The sequence below is a fragment of the Watersipora subatra genome, chromosome 11, assembly GCF_963576615.1.
Source record: "Watersipora subatra chromosome 11, tzWatSuba1.1, whole genome shotgun sequence".
In the NCBI taxonomy this organism is placed as follows: domain Eukaryota; kingdom Metazoa; phylum Bryozoa; class Gymnolaemata; order Cheilostomatida; family Watersiporidae; genus Watersipora; species Watersipora subatra.
This window is the reverse complement of record NC_088718.1, coordinates 28,813,626-28,830,578: the sequence shown is the minus strand read 5'-3', so window position 1 is coordinate 28,830,578 and position 16,953 is coordinate 28,813,626. Positions and strand designations below refer to the sequence as shown.

The following is a 16,953-nucleotide window of genomic DNA, read 5'->3' as shown; positions in this document are numbered from 1 at the left end:
GTGTAAATTTTGTACAAAAAAATGAATTTTAATCACTGTACACAACATTCAACATTCTAACTTTTAAATAAAGGTGTTTGTTTATTTCTGTGCACTATAAGTATAGTTCAGTTTGTGCTATTTATACATATACAGTGCACTCTCGAGATACATGTACGATGTTAATTCGTTCCAGGGTTGGCATCGTATGGTGAAAAAAACGGATATCGGGGTATGGAGACCATTGTAATTATACAATGCAAACACCCCCTGGTAAAAATCGCCATTTTTTTATAAAAATCTGTATATATTGACAATTAGCAACAAAATAGTATGTTAACTTTAGTAATTATAGTTACCTACAGTAACTGTATTGTATTTAGTGTATTTTAATGGTTATGATCTGCAATAAAATGCAAAATTATAATGTGTGTACCAAATGTAGTACGTACGGTAAGGAGTTCTTACCTTCAAAAGGTACGCATAACATAAACTTTGAATTCACTTCAAGTAAGTTTAGCTTGCTAGGCCTACATTTCGAACTATGTTTTAGTATGTACTTTGAACTATTTTACTGAATTTCAAATTTTTATCACGAAATTTTATCCTTCAGCAGTTCCTATCTTCACTTTCACTATCAACTTTAGCTTATCTGATTGAAACCTTTTTCAACTTAAATCAATAAGGCCGAGCGATGCAGTTATAGAAAGCGGCCTCTCACACACTTGACCGTTTAATGGCTACCGAAAAGAAAAATGAAATTATATTTTCTATACTGGGCGTACATCCCTTTGGAGTAACGTGGCTTTAGCTGGTACATGTAGAGGATAAAGCAGAGAGGAGGCCAAAACGTATCAATGCTAATTATGATGCTGTACACTTGTAAATAAATTTAAAACGTAATGAATTGGAATTTTTTAGCAGGCTAAAAGAAGTTGTTCATTCCTGTCCAATTTTTTTACTTTTTCTACAAAAAAATTGATGGTGCAATGCAGAAAGTTGCTAGCTAGCGCTTGTAAAAGGATCCAGAGAATGTGGTACAGGAGTTTGTCTTGTATGAAGTGTGCACAAGAATCAATGTAACCATACATACAAAGTTTGTACGTACTTATACCCTATGGAGGGACAGGGCTTTAGCAAATTTCAGAAAGTAATGTAGATGCGTCAACTATCTTGAGTAGCTAGTTATATGAGTTACATACGATGAATTGTATTCACATAGAAGATAACAAGCCCATATGCAAAGACATAGTTAAACAAGAAAATATAACATAAAATCAAAAGGAAACAAATAAAATGAATAAAATATGAAAAATTGCCACACAAGTGATGAATAATATATATTATGCATGCATTGTTTTAATGTACCAGTTCACATCAGTAAATTAAACACTTGAAATATTTCTGCGAATGTGGGATTTTCTGTATCTTCTACATCCTCGCCTTTACTAAATGGTTGCTCCTTTTGAATGCTGATCCTTTTGAATGACCTAGCTCATTCAAATCTTCAGTCGGAAGCTCTTTCTTGTGCTTGCTTTAATGGAGTTCTTGTTTTAATAATAATTGCAAATGCTGATTGGTTGCGATCATATTCCTTGACAATGTTAATAATACAGGTCCCTTCTTATTTACGACATCCAACTTTGTTGACGGAAATAAATTTTCCTTCATTTTGTAACATTTGTATCGGTCTCAGATTTCATAGATAACGAATTAAATGTAGATAGTTGTAGTTATATACGTATGCCGACTTGAAAGTTAATAGTAAAAGCTATAATAACGCTACAAATGAATATTTGCTCTCGCTTGTGTATTTTACACAAAATTTTCCACGCGGACATGAGAGAAGTCGATCATCGTGTCTCTTCTAAACGTTCTAAGAATGTTTTCGGCAAACTATATTTCGGTGTCTTTTTTATTTAGACGTGTGTTATGAGCACACCGACGGCCAAATTTTAACTCGGGCGAAACTTTTCTCAAATTCATATGGTGAAATAAAATTCATATAGCGAGGTGAAGATATCACAATTTTTTACTTCGTAAGGTAAAAAAATCGTATATCAGGGTAATCGTATCTCGAGGGTGCACTGTACTAGTTGTGCCTCCCGTCATTGCTTGAGTATTAAAAATCAACTTATAAGCAATGAGAAACAATGATGAGAGTTGCTTGCCACTTGCTGGCAGGCAATTCTCCAGCAAGTGGCAGGCCATTGCCAAGTGGCTTGGCACACTGCCATTGGAAAATTGTAGTAAGCTTGGCTTCTAAAGACAGTATGCCATGACGGTGTGTCAGCCAGTGTTGTCCAGCTACAGCTATTCTAAGAATAGCTTTAGCTGGAAGGACACATATACTTTCACACTTATATACAGTCAAACATGGATAAGTCACCCTCGGATAGCTCGAACGGATTTGTTTGGTTCATTCTCACGCAATGATAAATTGCTTCAGATAACTCGACCTCAACTTCGTTAACTTGAACTGTTTTTTGCCCAATAGCTATCGAGATGGTTGTTACCGCTTTAGAATACCACTTTATTACAAGCCATAGAGATAACCTCAACTTTTAATAGTTCACAGGCATTGTTATTACCATCATCAGCAAATTATTTTTGTTACCGACTTTTCTAAAGGTTTGCAAAAAATCGAATTTTAGCAAAACATCTGCTTAGCGATGGCCCTTGGAAAGCAAAGAAAAGTGAGGTAGCCTTCTGATAGACTTAAAAAAACCTCGGCAAAATTGATCTTAGGTATAACGCTCAAAAGAAAAAAATATTTTTTCTTCTGAGCACTCCAACAGCAATCAAGTTTTGCCAATTTTAATCTGAAAATGTCCTGGCAGTCACATCACATAAAACAACAAACAAATCTCAAGTAATAAAAAAATCTTTATACTTTTTGATAAATATTTTTTACTTCACATTAGAAGCCTTTTTACTTTGCAAAAAGCCATCTATGCTTTTGATTTATATATAGTTCGTATACATACATGTATCTACTAATAAATACATGGACTTGTGACAGTGCTCTGATAACTTGAACACTATGATAACTCGAACACTTTCACTCGGTCTCATAAAGTTTGAGTTATCTATGTTTGATTGTATATAGATTTTGCATTTATAGCATTTTGGGGAAGTCCGGGCACTTATTTTTTTCTAATAAAAATTTTACTTTAGTACATTAGTTAAAGTGCGAAACAAAGATATATTAACCAATTGTCATTGACAGATGTGATAAGCCTGTAAAATATTATTCCACTGTACAGCAATATCACTGCTTGATATAGTAGTTAGCTTGCATATCTGCAAAACAGAAGGTTCCTAGTTGAAATACAATGTGAAATAAGTTTTGGGCAGGCATATTTTATTGCTATATCTGAACACTCAAACAACTAACAAATAACGGAAAAAAGAAAAACACTGAGATTATTATAGACAAACGTAATAAGTAATAGATTTCAATTAAACTTCATCTTAAGTTTAGTCTTGTCTTTATTAGGTATGTAATCCAGTCAGCGTTGTCTAACATAATTTGTATAATTAACACTCTGGTTCAGGTTCCTCACATTCACTGATGCCATTGGAAGACCTTGCCTCAACTCTTCTCACTGGTAAGATATCTGCTGAGAGTTCAACCAGGGATGACCAACTTGAAGCACTTTTTAAATGCATTTCAAAGCTTCAAGCTGATTATGACAGTCAGACTGAAGCTATGCTAAAGATGATTTGGGAAAAGAGGGATGCTCAGGTTAGAGAAATGAACATTCAATTGTTCTTAAACTGAATCTATGAACAAATTCTGCATTTCTTAATACATTTTTTTAATACGCTATGTTTTGCACAGATTCAATGTCACAAATATAATAAAGCGGTTAAAATAGTTTCAACAGAAATATATGGTAATTTTATTACTAAAGAGTCTTATTATGACATATATCACATATGATGATATTTGAAGCTAATAAAATAAATAAACTAGAAACGACTGGTACAGTTATATTTATGAGTGACTCGCAAATTACACCTTGAAGGGGTTATATTCTATCAGTGTTGTTTCTATTTTGTTTATAGTCTATGTAATGTCATGTTAACAACAAAATAGGGTTGAAGAATAAACTGTATAATTATGTCTTTCTAGCTACATAACTATCTATACCAATTATTCATAAGGAAATTAAATTGAAACTGAAACTTTGCTATCACACATAAAAATATTACCTCATACTGCCAGTGAGAAAAAGATACCTTCAACGATTTAAATAACCTTATCAATATTAATATAGAATATTTGATGTTTAATTTGCATATTTTTATCTGAGACTGAAGCTAAACTTAACTATGATACATGTATATCAATAACTATGATTTTTATTACTGTACAAATTAATGCAAGGGGAGTTGGCTTCTCACTACTAGAATAAAGCATTGCCAAAATAGATCATTGTTCAAAAAATCTGGCAATATGATATACCCAATCAGCATGTCAAATTGGCTAACTTGGTTCACAAGTACCTACAACTCACATGACATAATAACACATTTATTGTTGGCTTTTTATTATTACACATAATCTTAGATAAACACACTGAAGCAGCAGTATGATGACCTAGAAAAGAAGGTCACTGAGAACAGGCAGAGGTCAAAAGTACAAATTACTGACTTTCTGGAAGGTGTCCTAAACAAATGGAGAAGTCTTAGAAACCAGAGAGAGATGTTAGAGTCTAAAATCAAGTATTCTCCACCGGTAAGTGAATGTTTGTTTTAAGTTGTAATACAGTAGATAAGATGTCTTCCTCTTATGGATATATACTACTAGTACCTGAATAGTTTGGTGTGCTTTGAAAGATCATCAGCTGTGTCAATAAAGCACAAATAATAAGTTTATTTACAATAGCCTACCTGTAATTCTTCAACGCAGAAGAGGAATAGCTGGTTCGGTAGTTAACGTGTTGATCTGCAAAGCTGATCCTTGTGAGTTCAAATTCTGAATGATGAATTTTTTTCAGCATCTAACCATGGCTTTGGACATATGGATGAACATGACACTTATTCTAGTAAAAACTTAAAACTGACTTGAAAAGTCTCATTGAAAATGTTTATTTCCATATAATGATCATTTTGGTGACGTACAGTAATAATGATGTCTGATGCCTTCAAACGCTAGTTAATGATCAGACCTAACATGCAATTTTGGTTCTAGGTTCATCTTTTACTACAAGCTCACCAACTTTTTACAGTGTAGTTAGTTATTTAAAATGATATCATTCACAAAAGGTAATTATTACTACATTTTAAACTATAAACATTTGTTTTAGAGAATCTCAAAAATAATCAAACTGTACATATTTTTAGACCTGATAGTGTTATTCACATTCTGATAATATTTGCTGATGATTGGTTTATTATTGAGAATAGCTGACTGATTAAACATTACTTATAAAACTTACATACATGTATTTTAATCTGATTGAGTGTATCATGTATATTAAAAACTTACCTCGGTGATCTACTGTATATATCATGGTGGATATTCAAGGAATGCACCAGAAATATAGTTAAAAAACTGCTCTGTATTTTGTGAAAGTCCTCTCCCCATTTAATGTTTAGGATGCTGTTGTGAGAGGATATAAAGAACTCAAAGAGCAAATGGACAAGTTCATTGTTGAGGAATTGCCTAACCTGGAAGTGAAAGAACAACTCCACCTAAAAGAAAAAGGTATGAGAAAAGAAAATGTTTGTATGATTAAAAACAACATAGCCTAATCATAACATAACAATAATTTTGCATCCACTATGTTGGCTAAATCTGATGTAAACCAACTTATAAATTAAAATTTTAAAGCATTAACATGTTAATTAAGTTGACAGTAAACTACACACTCCCAGTGTGTAGTTTACTACTACAGCAAGTGTGCACCTACTGCAAAGAGACCGACAAGACCATGGAAGAGCAACCGTGCGTAGAACAAAAAAAGGGAAGGGAGCAAAAGAAAAGAGAGTGGTTTCGCTGGCACTTAAAACTTAGTGTTGTTGTTTGACTGCCTTGTGGAGAGTAAAGGGAATTAGCAGTTCGCAATATGTTTCACATAGAATTATTACAAACTACTAGAAATTTGGTAAAATGAAATGGAAAATGAAATGGTACTGCTGATTGTTGAAAAAGTAGCTTTTAGCAGGAACTGACATAGTATAGTGTAAATGAGACTTTTTTGAGATGATATAAAATAAATTTGAAGGAACACGACTCCAAAAAGGTGCAACTAACAATTTTATAAGTAAAATTGGGTTGAAACCAGGTATATGAGTAATTGGTTAATTACTAATATTACAATATCCGTTATAAGTATACAGTATGTGTTAAAGGTCGCGCAGTCTAGTCTCCTCTCTTTTACATTGTAAGATTTGATCATTGATAGCTAATCGAGTGATCCGCTCCCTAGCAAAGTTGTTAACAAGTAAGTCATTTATGTTTCGAACTCGAGAGAGCAACAAACAATAATCCAGCAGTCATTTTGAGGTGGTCTATACCAATGGCAGCTTTAGCCATGGTAAGACCTTGACTCTTGTGTATTGTCAAACCCCATGCTGGATTGAGAGGAATGCCTGTACGGCTAAAAGTGGCATCGCCAGCAGTCCAAGTACTCTTGATAGGTATAACTGGAAAACTGTTGGGGTGTTTGGGAAGAAATGTTGGACCAGTATAATCTGGAAATATGCAGACAAAGAAAGCAGGTAATGCAAGTGGGCCTTGATTTGCAAAGTATCTGATACGCAAAACAGTACCAATTGAACCATTGACTAATCCCTTCTCAATCCAAAGATTTGCTCTAAGCATAACTTGTGAACCGACTGATAGAAATACAGTGCGTTGAAGACCGCATGCAAGTTTAGAAGATGCCAAGTGATCATTGCGGCCAGCGTGTTTTGAGTTAATCTGAGCAATGAGATTGCCAAGTAGTAAAAGTCTGTTCTGAGTTGTAGTCGTGGACCAATTCACATGTTGGAAATAGATGAGTAGCGGTATCGAAGACGGGGTCATGATCAGCAATGCCAGAAAATTGGCGCGACAGGAGTTCATAGTCTTGCTCGGTCGACTCTCCATCACGGAGTCTTAGTAATAGATCACAGAAGATTAGATCGTTTGCTTGACGCATACATTGGGATAAGAAGAACGCAGTATCAATGGTTTGGTAAGTTGAGTGGCCATGCAAACAAACAGCACTCCTGCGTTGGGCTGAAACATTTTGGCATTCAAAACAGGCGGTAGTTGACCGAGATCTTCAAACAGGATTATGGAGCAGCAACCAAAAAACTGGTCAGATTTTTCAGGGAAGGCTTGTCGCAAACGTTTATCAATTGTATTTATTAGACGGCAGCAAATCATTGAAAGTTTGTTAATTATGATTTATTTAATTTGCAGACACTTAGCTTGAAGAATTTGCAAAGCAGGGCCATTTAGCTGCCGAGTGTCAGTAGGTTTAGCAAAGTGTAGGAAAGAATAAATGGTCAAACCAGAGATGTTCAATGCCGCAACACTAGTAGGAGCCAAAAGTTTGCAATGTTGACCGAGTAGTTGATGCAATGTTTGAATTAGGAAGCTTTTACCAGTTCCAGCGGAACCAAGACAAGTGCTCTGAGGGGAGGAGGATTGAGAAGCTGAGAATGGTTGTCTAATGTGGTCATAGACATGCCTTTGCTCATTGTTTAATTGGGCAATATCAACAAGCGGTATTTCAATGAGAGGTGAGTTGTAATGTTTTGAGCATCAATTAGAAAGGTAGGAGCCTGTGGGACAAAGTGTAGGAGATCTTGGCTATTGGCAACCCAGTCAAAATCCGGATTGGCTTGTGAAGCAGGTTGAGCAAGAGGCAAGTCGTCTTCTTGGTCAAGTAGGCTCATCCAGGGCTTACATTTATAGGGAGGATTTTCAAGAATGTTTTCTGCATCTTGAGCAAGTTGGGTCGCCGCTTGTTCCACTGCATTTTCAAATGGTTGATCTTGGTCAAAGAGTAAGGGTTTTCATGAATGAATTGTGCGTAAGCATCGACTGGGTTCTCAAAGCCTGCGGGCAATTGGTTTCACTGGGTGAAAGGTTTATGCAGAACTAAAAACTCCATGCATTACTTGGCAAGTGCGCCACAATCTGGATCTGAGCTGTATTTGAGGAAGATTTGCATAATGGCATCACCACCAGTACAGGCATGAGATGTAAGGAAGTTTGCATTACGGTGTTGGATAAGTCTAAATGATTTTGTGAATGCAAAGAAAGACATTGCGTGGAGGGCAAAAGGACGGGTCATGTATTTTTGCATATCAGAGTTTCCTTGACCAGGTTAATTGTCCTGTATTGTTTGACCATCAACAATAAGAGTGACAAAGCTGCATGAGGAGTGATACAGAAGTAAGCTAGCAATGACATGAACTGTTTCTTGTGAAGAAACATCTCTAGAAATAGTGTTGAGGAGTAAAGCAGTTGCAGTGCATTGTATGTTGGCTTCAGGAGGAAGCCAGGGGTAAACCTGTGTGTAGTCAGTCCTTGTGGTTTCAGCTTTTGAAGTATATCTGGCAATGTATTTGGCTGCATCGGTTATGTCAAAAGTCAATGAAATGTCGTGATTTGCAGTCCAAGTAACCATGTGTTGTGTTCTCACTGTAATTTTCTTTATTCCACTACTGAGTTTACAATGAATTGGTAAGAGACATCCCAAGTATATACATATATATATATATATAAATATATATATATATATATGTATATATATATATATATGTGTGTGTGTAGGTATATGTATGGATAGCTGTTAGCAAAAGTATTATCCTGGAATTATACATGAAGCAAGTGAACGTAATCTGTAATTATTCCATAAATACCCAGTTATGTATAATACTAGTATAATGTAGAGCTGCACAACGATTATAAAAATTGATCGCGATTAATAACTGGTCTGAACCAGTTAATCTTCGATTAATCTTGGCGTTAATTTAGCAGAAACCTGCATATTCAAAAACAAATAATACAGCTACATATAGATTAATTTTATTTTAGACAATTGTTAGCAATAGTAAATGTTATGTACAATGTACATAAGTTACAATGTAATAGTTTTTAACTATCTATGAGTCTATAATTAAGTCAGCCAAGAGTTGAGGCAGCACAGTTTAATTTGTTATCTATGGAATCTGAGACCGATACAAACGTTACAAAACAAAGAAAAAATTATTCACATCATCTGAATAAAGATATGCCCCCTTCCTACATACAATATTGCCAGCTTTAGAGAATAGCCGCTCACAGGGGACAGTAGTGCCGGTAATCGGTAGTATTAGTTATTGTCTGCGACAGCTGGTGATGATCTCTGCATGGTAGGATGAGAATTAGTTAAAATATATCTTAATGATGATGTGCTATGGTGGTAAGCAAATTCTTTCTGGCATATACTGCACTTCACTTTCTTGTTTACGCTTCCAACAACTTACAGAAATGCTCTACCTAGGGTGGAAGATATTTTTCTGTTTTCATGTTCCAATAAAGTGTCAATCTCATATTACTAATATTCTGAAGCTGAAATATGATTGTGACTTATTTGAAAAATGAAAATACATGTATAATTTACTTGAGAAAGTTTTTAAAAATAAACCAAGATAAACTGTAAGATACGTATTAAATAATACTGAAATCACTTTTGTTGCTATTACCTAGAAACATGTTCAAACAACTAACAACATGGCCGCTTAGGGCTAGATCGGCACGGCGCTTGTGCTTTGTATAAACAAGTTTAATGTTAGCGACCCACTGTGTTTTCATAGTGGAGTGCAAAATAATTGTGGTTGTAATTTATTGGTAAGAAATTGTTGCTTGTTTTAATATTTATTTGTTAGTAAATTAAATGGTAGTAACCTGCTATGTTAGTATTACTAACGTATGGTACTAAACAGTACAAAGGAAAGCAACCACATCAAGATCATCACCTCCGGTTGCATTTTAATTGATGATTAATTGGCCCAACTCAGTTAATCGTTTATTTGTATTGGTTCCGTTAATCGTTTAATTAACGCGATCATTGTACAGCTCTACTATAATGACATAGCCAATTTCATTCGTAATGTAATACACTGGTTTTCCATTGTAATGTCCCAACACCTCTCTGCTAGCTTGAAGTTGTATGGGTGACTTCAGCAATTAGATTGTCTCTTTGAGCGTCTGGGATTATCCCTGTTTTATTCATTGCCATCAGGCAATCTTGGGTTTCGTTTTTTCGGCTTTGGTACTGTAGCTAAGGGCAATGGTTGCGATTGTGAAAGACTGCTTAGAGTGGTTGGTATTTCGGCAGGTGGTTAGGCATTTTCTGGTGAAGCATGTCTAGAACAAAGCTGTTCCAGATGTCTCTTCCAGGTTGGTCCTCTTGGTAGTACTCTAACATTGACTGTTCTGCTGCCAAATACTTTGATAACAGGTTCCACCGATTTAGGCTGTTTATCTCTTTTGGGTCTACAGTACAAAGCATAGCAAGGTGTTCCAACTGTGTAATGATGAACTGTTTTAGTTGATCGATTGTCCTGCATCTGTTTGCTTTGAGCTAAGTGCTTAATCTTCTGCGATTGACATTGGTTGATTAATCCATCAACTGAGATTCCAAGCTGTCGAATACCATTTCTTGGTATTTTTCTTACGACAAAATGTAATTGCTTCTTATTTTGATGTGAATCTAACTTTGTTTTGACGAGACAGACTCTTAGTATGTCGTTCTTGTTTTTTGCTGCGGACTCATAATGGACTTTTGAAGTTTTGAGTGTAGGGCTCCCCAATTTCTTTCAGTTGTCCAGGAATATGAAGTTGTCTCCTGCTCCAGTGTCCACTTCCAAGGTCGTTGTGTGACCTTGTAAATGAAGGTTGACATGTAGCTGTGGATTATTGTTGACGGTTTTGACAGCCTTCACTAAGTTCAGAAGCTTAGCACCTTTCTGCTTTTTACGGCAGACGACTTCTAGATGTCCTGTAAGTTTACAGTAATTGCAGGTAGACTTTTTATATCTGCATTCAATAGATTTGTGGTTAGATTTTCTACATCGGTAGCATTTCTGTTGATCTGCAGATGTTGACGGTTTTGAAGTTGTCGTTTTCTGGTTTACCTCTTTGACAGGATTTGCTGCACTATAGACTGTTTCCTTTGCCACTTTTGTTGCTTCCTCCATTTCCATAGCAAGTTCGATAGCTCTGGCAAAAGTAAGGTCTTCATCTTTCAATTGGAATAGTTCTTTAAGTATTGCTTCATTCCTTACTGAGCAGATGAATCTTGTACGTAAAGCTTCATCTTGTGCATCCCTAATATTTGCAAAGTCACAAGTTGTAGCCTCATGTCTTGATCTTGCTGCTAACTCTTGAATTGTCTCTCCTGGATTTTTTTTCATATTGCTCCAGTAATGATATCTTTCTCTAACGATGAAAGTTTTAGGGTTATATTGAGTCATCATGTGGTTCTCAATATCTTCTATTGACAGTTTGTTGACTTCTTTCTTGGGAGTTTGTTGATCTGACCAATCAGTTAATTGTTTGTAAGCAACTTTTGATTGATTGGTTAGAAATATCTGTGGAACTCTGTTTTCAGTAATAGAATTGGCTCCTATGAATGTCCTAAAGTGCAGTAAATAGTCCGTCCACAGCTCTGTATTTCGGTCAAAAACAGTAAAATTAGGAGTAGTTCCTCATGCTTTTATTTCGGTCTTCATTGTTAGAAGTTTGATCAGCCATCTATTTTTTTCTTTCTGCTGCTGTCTCTGCTGCTCCATCTGCTCTCATTGCTGCTCCATTTGTTCTCTTTGAAGAGCCATCTGTTGAGTCAGCAGTTGAATAAGTTGCTCAGTTTGAGTAGACATTGTAAGGAAAATTTAGAGTAGAGTTGAACTGTAGAATGTCCAGCTGAAGACTGTCCTTGTTGCCAGGTATATCTTTGTTGCCAATAATATGTTGTGTTCTCACTGTTATGTTCTTTAAAACACTACTGAGTTTACAATGAACTGGTAAGAGATATCCCAAGTATATATATATATATGTATAGATAGTTGTTAGCAAAAGTATTATCCTGGAATTATACATTAAGCAAGTAAAAGTAATCTGTAGTTATTCCATAAATACCCAGCTATGTATAATACTATAATGACACAGCCAATTTCATTCGCAATGTAATACACTGGTTGTCCATTGTAATGTCCCAACACCATATATCTGCGATTATAGTTGTTCAAGAGAGGATCATTAGTGGCAGATGATATAGCCATAGATGTTCTATGACCTGGTTCATCTAGAAAAAATCAACAGATGTTTGTGCATGGAGTTCTTTTGGGAAGCCAAATCGGCATTTTTGAGTGCCATCTGGCTTTGTTCGCAAGCAGTACCCCGGATTCCAACGTGTATGTTTTTGATAAATTTTGACGAGGTCTTTCAAGTAGTTTTTTAAGTTATCTACATCTTGACCTCTTACTGAGCATGGGTAGTTTTGAACATCCCAATAAAAGTTAGCTGGATTTTGGTTATGTTCAATGGCAGGATTCCAAGTGCATACATATTTATTCCAATATGATGTTAGTTCAAGTTGTGAACAAGTTTGTGTGTTTGGGGCATTTTGTAACCAAGCTAGGCCATGTACATACAAGCTGCCTCGATTTTGCCATTTAAATCTGTACCAGTGGCCATCAATTAGAAAGTAAGGTGTAAGGAAATGTTTGAAAAACGTGTCAAATCTAACACCTAGGTATGAGTCAACAGTAAGAGGTGAGTGCGCAATTGCTTGAGCAATGGTTCTATTGTGAGTGTCAAGGAAATGTGCAAGATTGGGCCACTGCATGTCAGCAACTGAAAATGTGAAAAAAGCAGTAAAATTTTCAAGTTGTTTGATTATTGCCAGGAGATCATTGCGTTGGCTATACCAGTATTGAGCAGTACCCCTGATTTGGGAACCGAACCTAAGAATTTTGTTGCTCAAGTTTCGTTGATTTTATCGACAAGTTGGCGAATATCAGCAACAGACATTTCACGTTCATTTGGGTTGTTCTGTATGAAGACTTGACCTACTTGAATAGATTGCCAGCGGAGTGTACTATTATAAGCAAGGAAAAAAATTTAGGATCAGCTTGAAATTGACCATCTTTGTAGTAAATAAGATGTTTGAAGTAGTCACGCGGGGAAACAGGTTTAGCACGGGGTGCACATAAATCCGCTGCACCTGTCGGTAACAAAACAGGAAATGCTCTTGCTATGTAGCCAACAGTGTTGAACTTGTTGATAAGTTCACCCTGTCTTGCAGGCCAATCAATTACATCATTGTTATCAATTGCAGCCTAAATAGCTTGATGTTCATTTGGTGCGGGCCTTCGTGCAGGTGCAAATGTATTTGGAATGACATGGTCATTTGGAATATTTGGTTGACGTTGCAAGTTAGGTTCATTGTTGTTGGCTTCATTTGGGTTGTTGGCGCGATTATCTGGAATAGTTGCTAGAGGTAAGTCAGCATCTAACTCTTGTACTATATGATGGTCAGGTAGTTCCACAATGTCATTAAGTGACAAAGCATCTACGTTTTCCTGAATAATGTTTATGTTACGATAAAAATCATTGTTAGCTTTAAGCCAAATGAGGGCAGCAAGAGCTCTCTGATGACAAACTGTAAAGAGATTGGCTGGCAAGGCGGGTTGGTCAACGCGTCGCAGAAGGACAATGATGTCAATTTGTTGTAGTTGGCGAGGTAAATTTATAACAAATTTAGTTACACTCTGAGGAAAATTGATGACATGGCCTCTGAACCCAAATTGGCCACCACACGGAAGACGGAATATAGACATTGTAGGATTAACCTGAGCAATGAGTAACTGTTCTGTAAGTGTAAGAGAAGATAACAATTCAACAGATTGACTTGGGTCCATACTGTTGGCTGCACTGAATTTATTAACAGTGTCAGGTCTAACTTGTTGGCACATATGACATAGTTGTATTTGAGCATTGTATGTAATGAAATGTTTCTCATTACATCCATTACATGTGAGCTGTGATATTTTGTTGTCAAGTCTGCTTAGAAAGTTGTTACGCAGTTTTTAAAAATCAAAACAATCTGAAAGTGAAAATGAGGAAGGTGATGGAGGGGGCAGCATTGGGAAGAACAATATTGTTTTGTGCAATATTCGGTGCAATATTTTCATGGTCAACGATGTCCATAAAATCATGATCATCATGTGGAAACAAAGGGGCTGCCAAGTCCATGTCATTAACATCGCCTACAACATCTACTAAAAAATTCTCTGAATCAAATAAGTTGTTATTATTTTGAGTAACGTGTTGTTAAACATTAGCATTTGATGTTGATGGTTGCTGTGAGGACCTTCTAATTTTCCTCCTTCATAATAATTGGGAGACACGTGGACGGCCACTGCGGCGATGTGGTGTTCTGGAAAGTTGTATTTCCATGGTAGTTGTCAAGTTGCTTTGAAATGAAATTCAGAAGGTCAATTATGCAAAACAAAAGATTGTATAAAAATCAGACCTAATCTACAACTATCTCAAACCTATGTTTTACAACAATAAAATAAATGTTAATTCAAGCTGTAGGCCTAACCTACTGTACGTAATTTTACTAACAACGGCAATAATAAAATATGTTTATTATATCTCTGAAATGCAATATTAAAAGTAAAATGGCAAGCTGCCGTGTAATATACACAGTTTGAAAGTTGGTTGTGTTGAATGTAAAATGGTTTTGACAGCGATATGTAACAGAAAGCAAGCATTAGCATTCACGCGTCTGGAAGTTTTCTGCAAACTGGAGTAAAATAAAGAAAGATTCTTGTCACAAAGGGGCCTTGTAGTTCAGTCCTAGCTTGTAGATAAGATGTAAAGAAATCTGGCTAATGTTTTACTGTAGATAATTTAATGAAACCTTTGGTAATTGGACAAAATACATAGGCTGATAAACTGTGTACCACATTTTCGTACCTGTAAATCGGTCTACGCCTCAAACGGTCTACGTTAATTAAAAAAATCTTCAGCAATTGGACAATGCCATCATTATACACTTTGATGTTGTAAATTCAAATGATTATTCTTATAATTAAATATTATAATAATTTTATAAAATCGAATAATTAAATTGAATAATAAAATCGGCAAAAAAGAAACGATTACTTTTCAATACTTCTAAGTTAATTATAGAAATCTTCGGCAATTGTACAATGCCATAGACTGGTGAAATGTGCACGTGCTTCTTGCGAAATGTGCACAACTTAATGGTTCTACTCTCTGTCACACGGTCTTATCGGGGTTTCGTTGGCCGGTCTTAATTATTGTTGAAAAAGGTTTGTCAATTTTTATTTCGATTTTGGGCCAAATTAATCTGTCTATTTATGTATAATTCGAACAGATGGGTTAGTTTTTAGATGTTGCAGAAACTTTTCAATGACTTGGTAACATATTTAAATATGTTTATATGTGTTTTGTATCATTATTATACTTAAACGACTCTACACCAAAATGTTTAAATTTGTTGATGAGATTTCGGTACAAGGGTTTGGTAATGGCAGTTAACGGATAATTTTTCAGGAGTTGTATGGACATTTGCATTTATCATAAATCTCCCAAACAATCGCTTCGCTCATATTTGGTCGTGGGATAAATTTTTAAAATTCTTTGGGTATTTATATCATGCTTAAATTGCTGTTAAAGTTTTGTGAACGAAGCACAAAGCTATCTTTTCTAAATTTGGTAGAACTTTTCATAAATTTCATTAATATTTTATCAAAGGAGCAGCAGCGCTATGCACATCAATACAACAATGTAAGTTATTACCCTCAGAATTGGAAGCGCATATCAAGGTGTTCTAGTACCAAGTTTAAAGATGCTATACATGCTAAGGATTAAGGCTTGATCTACTATATAAACGGCAATCGTTGTCTGTCTATCTATCTGTGTATCTGTCTGTCCGCTTTATAGAGTACCGTACTTTTCCGACTATTAGCCGCTACTTTTATATAAGGGCGTGTCTATTCTGCGGTTTTTTTCACCGCTAGGGCGCATTAACGGGAATCTTCGGTTAGTACACGCCTCTATTATAATACGTAACTCGCTATTCATCGTAGGGATGGACGATAAATACTGATATGCTGATAGTATGAGTTGTCTTCTCGATATATTGAGTCACCGATAACTCCCAAATATGAGCAGTATAAATAAATTACCTTATATGGCGGTCTTTTTTTCGATTCGATCGTTAGTTAGTAATCTTTAATTTTGCTGATAACAAAATAACAAAAAGCCTCTATTTGCAGGCATATTATCCAATAAAACGGAAACTGTAGAGGAATCCTGAATGCAAGATAGTAGTGAACAATTCATATTTAGTTTGAGATTATTTGTGTAAAATTTTAAAAAAAATTTACATGAGAGGATGACTTCTAATAAGTAATGCAGGATAGCTTATACAAAGATAAATTGATTGATATCTCCACTACTTAATAACGTTGGATTTGCCGCTGTTCGTGATAGTGGGTCATGTTCATTTCCTTCAGCAGCCGAGTTACTAATTTTTTTCCAGCTACGAGTAGGCCTACTGTAACTTACTATTACAGAACTTTCACGAGTACTCCGAGGGTTGCGATACGCTATTGTGAAAAGAAAGAGAGCAGCTGCTATCGACTTACTGTCACCCTGCATCAACCATGACCAGCTATACGTCGCCTGCTCAAAAGTAGGCACACGCCGAAAACTGTTTCTTCATACGCCCGACAGAAAAACCAAAAATGTTGTCTATCCGCATGTGTTGCGTTGAACTAAGGGAGAGAGAGAGGGAGAGAGAGAGAAAGGGAGAGAGAGAGAGCGAGGAGGAGATGGGGGGAGAGAGAGAGGGAGAGAAGGAGGGAGAGAGAGGGAGAGCGAGGAGGAGAGGGGGGAGAGCGAGAGGGAGAGAGAGGGAGAGGGGGAAGAGGGAGGGAGAG

At 35.9% G+C, this 16,953-nt stretch overlaps 2 protein-coding genes across 2 annotated transcripts; both read right to left on the bottom strand.

Moving 5' to 3' along the window:
- Positions 1–6,439: 6,439 nt before the first annotated feature.
- Positions 6,440–7,081, bottom strand: LOC137407948 (ATP-dependent DNA helicase PIF1-like). Its single transcript, XM_068094335.1, has one exon. The coding sequence runs from the start codon at positions 7,079–7,081 to the stop codon at positions 6,440–6,442; it is 642 nt and encodes a 213-aa protein (XP_067950436.1).
- Positions 7,082–10,791: 3,710 nt separating this feature from the next.
- On the bottom strand, positions 10,792–11,448 carry LOC137407947 (uncharacterized). Its single transcript, XM_068094334.1, has one exon. The coding sequence runs from the start codon at positions 11,446–11,448 to the stop codon at positions 10,792–10,794; it is 657 nt and encodes a 218-aa protein (XP_067950435.1).
- Between the last annotated feature and the right edge of the window lie 5,505 nt (positions 11,449–16,953).